The following is an 8,795-nucleotide window of genomic DNA, read 5'->3' as shown; positions in this document are numbered from 1 at the left end:
AACAGTAGTGTTGTCAACAACAATCAGCAACAAACAAATAATACTACCAACAACAATAATAATAGCCTAATAATAATAATAATAATAATAACATGTAGCCTACAAACAATAACAAACACATTGTTCAAATTAACATGATCAAATGGCCCTCATCTTTTCTTTTTTTTGAGAAAGGAGTAGACTAAATCATAGTTATTCGATTAGAGAATGGCTGGTGGTATAAGCAGAGTATTTGAGGATGGAGACATAAATAATCATCTGTAATAACTGCCATGCATACCACCCCATGGCAGTATATAAGTGGGCGGCGGGAGAAGGGGCAGGGCTGGTGATGGCGTTTCCTTGTCACCCTTGATATGAGCTAGTCCATGTGATGTAGCTAAACGCAAGAGACAGTGATCTCGCGCTGATGAAGACGTCCGCTTCCAAAATGTGACAGAGCAGTCACGCTGCTATCTCCGAATACATCTGTCGTCGCTTTACAAAAAGGTAAACTTCAACATTGACTCTGACGCTAAATTTGCTATCAGATTCTCAGAGGTGTTGAATAGGAATTAACTCACTGCTTTTTGCCTTTTTATTTTCCTTAACGAGCTCTGTAATGTTCTGTTAAGTTTGTGTGTACTAATGAGCATTAATCTGGTACCCCTGGACGCTATTGTTCCAGGGATGCCCATTTGAATGCAAATGTGTGAGATTGTAATACCAAGGTCCTTATTAAACTGATGTGCGTCCGGTCTTCTCTGGAATTCAGGAGGCGAGGACAGGACGGCTGGTCGGCTGCTGCTCACACCAAGTTCGGTACACAACATGTCAAGTTCTCTCCCTATGGGAACGGCGATGTCTTGCCCACGACTCGATGGTGGTAGGAACGGCGTGTCCGCCGCACCAAAGGCGCTGGCCTTCTCCATTGAACGGATCATGTCCAAGACCTCTGAACCAAAAGGCCGTTTGGATGAGCGGCGAGTAGTGGAGTCTTCAGAGGGAATGAAGATGCTGGGGCTCTGCTCACCTATACCGTGCATGATCCCCCTACAACCTTTTAGCTACGATTTACAAGCCAAGGCGTTGATGAACTACTCCGAATTTTGGAAAGCTAATTTCAGAGGAACACTATGCACTTCTGCGGCGATGTGCAAAGCCAACTGCGGGATGTGTGGCAAAATTGACTCGGGGTTGAAGCACTCTTTATTACCGGGGAGGGTGATAAAACCCCAAGTCATCCACCAGGCAGTGGCGATGCCCACCAACGGCTCTCTTTATTATTTCAACTACCTGGACTCTGCTTATCACCAGTCTGAGCTGCTAAGCGGACACTTGTTTTCCTCGGCCCTGGCCAACTCACAAGCCCAAGCGTCTCTCAGTGCGCACCAGAAACTGCTACTGCTGGAGAACGCCAAACTCGCCAGCGCTTCCACCGAAAAGTTTCCGACACCTCAGTACCCACACAAGGAGCATCTCCCTGGCCAGCTCGACCAGATAGTGAAGGAGAACCATAGCCTGAGCTCGGAGAAAAATGGAGTGAAAGCGCACAGCAAGCACAACAGCTCGACGGACGGGAAACCCAAAAACTTCACCTGCGAAGTGTGTGGAAAGGTAAAGCATTTCATTCAGTTAAACGAATGGTAAAAAATAATAACGATGCAAGTGTTATTGTTCGTTTTGTTTGTTTATTATTTGCTTTGCAAATCACTTACATTTCCTTAAAAAAAACATGTAGGCCTATAGACAATAACGCATTATCAGTTATTGTAAATGTTTTGTGCAGCAGATTAGAATAGGCATACCCTATTTACTTGGACATTAAATTGAAGCTGACATGTTTATTTCTCATTATCAAAATATCTCACAAATGAAATACAATAAAAGTGAAAACGAGATTGTTTGTTTGCTTCTGCAGGTGTTCAATGCTCATTATAATTTGACACGACACATGCCAGTGCACACAGGCGCGAGGCCGTTCGTGTGTAAAGTGTGCGGGAAAGGATTCCGTCAGGCCAGCACGTTGTGCAGACACAAAATCATCCACACACAGGTGAAACATATCATATTTCACTCGTCAACAACTATATTAGTTATATATGACTATATTATAAACTCACTCTAGGATTGCTTACAAATAATAATAATTTATATATTTTGTATTTCTTTATCAGGAAAAGCCTCATAAATGCAACCAGTGTGGCAAGGCGTTCAACAGAAGTTCGACGCTGAACACTCACATACGGATCCATGCCGGGTACAAACCTTTCGTCTGCGAATTCTGTGGGAAAGGATTTCATCAGAAAGGTAATTATCACTATTTAAACCTTGGTCAAAATATTCAGGATACGTCCTCCACACGCATTATAGGTTTTAGCCTAGACTATATGTTTTGAGATTAATATAACACCAGAGAATCATAATAAAATAATCCAGATCATATTATTTTCAGCCTGCATTAAAAATTCATGAAATTAATATCCTAGACAAATATGAATAAGAAAGCATGTTTTTATAACAATAACTAGGCTATATGATGGTGGTAATGATATATGCCAGTTATAACATAATGATAATGTAGCCTAGATTACATCCAAAAGTAACAGCAAAGGCAGACATTTCCCAATATTTAGAGGCCTATCCATATTATTGGTAAAATTGATACCCAGTGCTGCCCTCTGATGATGTTGAAGCGTCAATTTAAATCGGACATGTCACTTTACACTAACTAACTCTCCACACAAGACTCTTAAATTCGCCACGGGTCAAGAGACAGACCTTTCTCTGGTTTATAATCCAACCGTTTTCAGTTGCTTTTGCGTTTGATTTTGACAAAGTTTGACAACTTCTTGACTTCGACATGCAAAGCGCTGATTAATGAAGGCTGTAGAATGGAGCGCCTTTGTGGAGAGTAACTTAATTGTGAACTGTTGACCTTGAGGAGAAAAAAGGAGCTAAATGTGTTCCCTTTCGTGTATGCTGTTCATTTTATTCGCGATGCTAATCTTTATTAATTGCATTTCCCAATTTCAGGAAATTACAAGAACCACAAATTGACGCACAGCGGAGAGAAACAGTACAAGTGTTCCATCTGTAACAAGGCCTTCCATCAGGTCTACAACCTAACCTTTCACATGCACACGCACAACGACAAAAAGCCCTTCACGTGCGGAACCTGCGGGAAAGGCTTCTGCAGAAACTTTGACCTGAAAAAACACATAAGGAAATTGCACGACAATAACTCATGTAGGCCTATATCTGTGGCAACCGATTCTTCCAGGGGACCCGTAAGCTGATTTTTCCATTGGATTTGGACAGTCTCCTTCACACTTAAATTGACAGGTTATTATGCCTCGCCAGTATTCAGTGAGTGATGAAAACATCAAATACAATTGTTAAAAGAAGGGAAACTATAAAGCATAAAAATTAAACATTGGGACGACTTGATAGCCTGATGAAAAGCAAATTTGTGTTTTAGGTTTTATTCGATTTTAAAATTATAATAATGAGAATGGGAATTTTTACACTTTTGCAGCAGTGCAGTAAATCTGACCGTGAATGAATTAATGTTATAAACATTTAAGAAGAAAATTACTATTTGCTCAACCCATGGGGAAATTCAGGAGGACGTGTTGTTTTTATTCTATTGCATAACGTGTGAAAATCGAATTGTAAATAATATGAAAATAAAATGTTATTTAAAAGTGTTTTACCTTGGGCGCATTTTTATACATTAGAATGTAGGCTACATACAACTAAATTGTAACCTATATGTGGATAAAATGTTTTATACATCAACATAACTTATTCATAAAATTGGATGTTTAACAATTTCAACTGTTGCCATTTGTTAATAGGAAATAAAAAGTGTATCGTAAATAAAATGTTATGGAAAACGTTTAAGTTTTTGAGAAAAATATGCTTACTCTAAATTTATATAGGAGTAGGTTAGTCAATTATTTGAAAAGGCCTATAACATATCAGAACGGAATTGTATTGATATTTCAGCCTTCTTTCAAATCAAGCTACATGTAGCCTATGCCAACCAACCAGTTGCGAAGACAGTGATCCGTCTGATAAGCCTATAGGCCATTTCATCCTCTCAAATATCCAGATGTTTTACTAGCACCAGTGTGTGGGCTAGTCTGGGTTTATACGCCAATAATACATGACTCCTGTTACTTGGTTGGGAGAAGTAGGCCCGTGTAGCATCATACACCTCCACTTTAAATTGGTAGCTATAAATTCAGTTGAAGCACTTTTTGCCAGACAAAGAGACAAGTCTGATGATGCTACACTTGACTTCCGTGTAATGGCACAAATCATCAGATATAACATGGACTCTTGAATACGAATTACATTAATCAGCTAAACGCCCTCGATGGTAGGCTTCCGCGCATATACGTGTTCATCAGAATATGAATAATAGAGCACTTGGGCCATATCATCCACCTCTGTCCAACTTTAATAAAGGATAACGTATTCTGCACACGGCTCCTGGAACAATATTATCCTTGCGGGCTAACAGAAATTCTGACGAGAGACGGGCGCGTGCTCACAAATCTCGGTCTACCAATTATAACGTTTAATAATTATGCACCATGCCCAGGGACCGGTTAGAAGGCTAATATAACCAGTTGAATGGTCTGTTCACCTCTGGTCCACCCTGGTCCTGCTAGTTCACATAAAAGCTGCTTCAAAGACCAGAATATACCAACTAGTGTGTTTTTTCCAAAACCCTTATTGTTATATTGTCAGTTAAATTCTATTTTGCTGTTATCACATCGACCAATACTTTTATATATCTCTAAAGGCTCACATTATTGTTCAACATATATGCTCTAGGCATGATATTTATATATTTCACACTCTACCCGTATTTGTTGGCGTTGAACATTGAGCGTAATTTGAGCACTCATGTGTAGTGCCAGACACAGATTGTGAGTAATTCCAGTTTAGGGTACGGAGTTTTCAATAGAAATTCAAGATAGCCACGTCACATTGCGTCTAAAATGTTATTAAGTGTATGCTTTAACTGTTCTATTAGAAGAATAAAAAATATTCTCAAATGTACTTTCGTTAGGCCTAATTATTCTCATATTTTAATTCGTAGCCTACGTAGGATAGACTATAGGCAATTATTCTATACAAACATTCCAAAGCCTCATCCAATAATACAGTTTAATTGACTACAGTCAATGAGTTGCGGGTAGGGGTTTAGCATATGCAGAAAAATATCATAATCAAATTCCAACACAAACATAACAGCTAGAATATCACGGGGTTATTTATGCCCAATTAAACAATAGGCAACGCTATCAAGTTGGTATCCCCTCGCACGGACAATCTGGAACATGTCCACACCTACAACCATATTGGGTTGATGGGCCGAATAATCATCACAGTGTTGCCAATGGTACTTGTTTTTACGTCTTATAACAACAGGTTTGGTTTGTTTTGTATAAACAATCTTTACAACTCAGCCTACATTGAATTTCAGTATCCATTCATCCATCTTTGTTAGGGAATAGTCTATAGATGGGGAAATGCGAATGGTGCGAGTTTCTCAAAATAAATGTTTGTGTGTAGAAACGCGTCAGGGCTATGCACAAGAGTCTCCGTCTTGTCCAAAGCCGGAGAAAAGATTGCTGGGGACTGGAGTAAACAACCTAAAGGCAGCAGCGTTGCCCTTTTCTCTGCACATACCTCTCACGCATCAGAGCAACCAGCTTCGCTTCTAGAAACACGTTAATTGACAACGGAGCTCATTACTGCGTGCACATGTAAAACAGCGAGAGAGATTACCAACACAAGAGCGCATTAATCAACTGTCAACAATTGAGTACATCTACACGACCAGGATCAACCAAAATTGATGCATTTACAAGTCACAAAAGGCTCGGCTGAGACAGGAAGAAAAGAAGAGCAAGACTTTTGTTTGGCCAATTCAATTGATTGGGAGATTAACAGGAGTAGCTTCAGCGATTTTTAAGGGCTGAGAGGAGAGAAAAGGACCAATTAAGTCCACCAAATGTTAACTACATGTGTTTCCCCCGTTTATCCCAAATGAAATTCTAATTAAACCAACCCTTACCAACATTTTGGAAAGCAATTTATTTCGCTGCTGGAGGAGAGCACAGGCTGGTTGCGCCCCGAGTTAGAAGAAGCATTGGCTCTTGACACAAAGAACTCACTAGGCGCATTCTAAAATGCCAAGAGGGAAGTTAATGAGCATCGGGCGAAGTCCTTGGATCTATTCCTGGAGAATGGTGTTGAAAAGATGGAATCAGCCAGCCAACTACATGGTGTTCTGGAAACTTCTTAATAATGTCCAAAAGGGCAGTCAGCAATAATATTGTTGTAGCTGCTCAAAATATGCAGTGGGTACTCGACTCTGGAAAATGATAGGATTGTAACATACATGTGTATGTATACATGACACCACGAAAGTCATTGAATATTATGAGACATTCTATTGTAAAAAATAAATAAAAATCTATACGAAATAATAATAAAAAACAAAATGTAATCCACATTTGGTTTCAAACACCTCGTTAGGATCTTGGATTTTCTAAATATATTTTTGGGGTGCATTAGCCTAGCATATTACACCAGCAAATTGGAGTGTGCATTATGTAGGCCTACACAATAATCACACTATACATTAATTACAAGTAAATCAAATACAATAAAAAAAGTAAAATAAATACACACCATAACATGATGACAGGACTGTGATATTCAAGTGATACAAATTCCTTGACAAAACTAGTTAACACTTTCCCCACCAAATCTAATTAAAATCCTTCTATACATTTACACAATGTAAATGTACCCACATGCACACTTCCTTTATTGGATCCGCCTTGGCTTGTCAAGGACACGGGTGGTAGAAGGTGCTTTGTGGCTTAGAGGCCTGTGGGTGCTGGGCTTGTAGGAGCCATGTGCCGGCTCTGCCCTACTGGAATCACATCACTGTCTGTCAGTCTCCTTAGATTGACCTCTGCCCAGGACCAGTCCGTCCGCCTGCCCTCAGAGCCCTGGGCCAAGGAGCTGAAGGAGACCCTCTGTCCCCTTGCCCACTCCTTTCACCTCTGTCTCTGGGAGGATTAGAGAATCCTAAACCCCAAACAATCTGCTCCACATTTCCAGCCTCAGCCTCTCACTGCACTGACAGCAATGAGATTGGTGTCCATGAGGAATCATGAGTAAATACTAATGTTGGCCACTGTCAAAAACAATTAAATAGATAAACAATACAGAATTAATAGACAAGAATACAACTGAATATCAACACATTTCTATAACTAGATAAATAAGTGACTAATACATGAGTAATGTTCTCCATCACACCCTGCCAGGACTGAGCTCTATTTTTGTGGAATTAAATCAGTCTTTCATTGTTGGTCAGGATCACTAATTCTGGGATGTCCGGTGCTAATCCCTTTGACCTGGTCTGGCCCTGCTGAGAAATGTCCACTACTGCTGTGCTTACCCAGAAGTGCTAATGACATACTACTCCAGAACCACAGCGTCCATTCACACAAATAAGGCCCCTTATAATGAGATCCTACAAGTTGTCAAATTAGGATGAGCATTCTCACCAGTTGGTTGGCACTGGTAAGAAGATGGAAGGACTGAACACCGGTAAAACTAATTCACTTTATGTGACTTCCATTAATACAATAGAGATTGATCCCAGCAATTCAAATGTAATTATTTTTCATAAGATAGAAGATACAGTTGAAGTCGGAAGTTTACATACACCTTAGCCAAATACATTTAAACTCAGTTTTTCACAATTCCTGACATTTAATCCTTGTAAAAAAAAAAATGTTTTAGGTCAGTTAGGATTACCATTACCACTGTCAGAATAATAGTAGAGAGAATGATTTATTTCAGCTTTTATTTATTTATTCACATTCCCAGTGGGTCAGAAGTTTACATACACTCAATTAGTATTTGGTAGAATTGCCTTTAAATTGTTTAACTTGGGTCAAACGCTTCGGGTAGCCTTCCACAAGCTTCCCACAATAAATTGGGTGAATTTTGGCCCATTCCTACTGACAGAGCTGGTGTAACTGAGTCAGGTTTGTAGGCCTCCTTGCTTGCACACGCTTTTTCAGTTCTGGCCCAAAAAAATTCTATGGGGATTGAGGTCAGGGCTTTGTGATGGCCACTCCAATACCTTGACTTTTTTGTCCTTAAGCCATTTTGCACCAACTTTGGAAGTATGCTTGGGGTCATTGTCCATTTGGAAGACCCATTTGCAACCAAGCTTTAACTTCCTGACTGATGCCTTGAGATGTTGCTTCAATATATCCACATCATTTTCCTTCCTCATGACGCCATCTATTTTGTGAAGTGCACCAGTCCCTCCTGCAGCAAAGCACCCCCACAACATGATGCTGCAACCCCCGTGCTTTACGATTGCGATGGTGTTCTTCGGCTTGCAAGCATCCCCCTTTTTCCTCCAAACATATTATTATATTTCTCCAAAAAGTACGATCTTTGTCCCCATGTGCAGTTGTAAACCATAGTCTGGCTTTTTTATGGCAGTTTTGGAGCAGTGGCTTCTTCCTTGCTGAGCGACCTTTCAGGTTATGTCGATATATGACTCGTTTTACTGTGGATATAGATACTTTTGTACCTGTTTTCTCCAGCATCTTCACAAGGTCCTTTGCTGTTGTTCTGCGATTGATTTGCACTTTTCGCAACAAAGTACGTTCATCTCTAGGAGACAGAACGCATCTCCTTCCTCAGCGGTATGACGGCTGTGTGATCCCATGGTGTTTATACTTGCGCACTATTGT

At 40.1% G+C, this 8,795-nt stretch overlaps 1 protein-coding gene across 1 annotated transcript; it reads left to right on the top strand.

Moving 5' to 3' along the window:
* The first annotated feature begins 220 nt into the window (after nt 1–220).
* fezf2 (FEZ family zinc finger 2) lies at nt 221–3,880 on the top strand. The gene is made up of 5 exons (XM_014133446.3): nt 221–489; nt 755–1,596; nt 1,901–2,035; nt 2,157–2,289; nt 3,016–3,880. Exons 2-5 carry the CDS (start codon nt 811–813, stop codon nt 3,276–3,278), a joined length of 1,317 nt encoding a protein of 438 aa, XP_013988921.1. The 5' UTR covers nt 221–489; nt 755–810; the 3' UTR covers nt 3,279–3,880.
* Nucleotides 3,881–8,795: the final 4,915 nt, after the last annotated feature.

This window comes from Salmo salar, chromosome 12 (genome assembly GCF_965601325.2).
Source record: "Salmo salar chromosome 12, fSalSal1, whole genome shotgun sequence".
Taxonomy (NCBI): Eukaryota; Metazoa; Chordata; class Actinopteri; order Salmoniformes; family Salmonidae; genus Salmo; species Salmo salar.
This window is presented reverse-complemented; position numbering and strand designations above follow the sequence as displayed.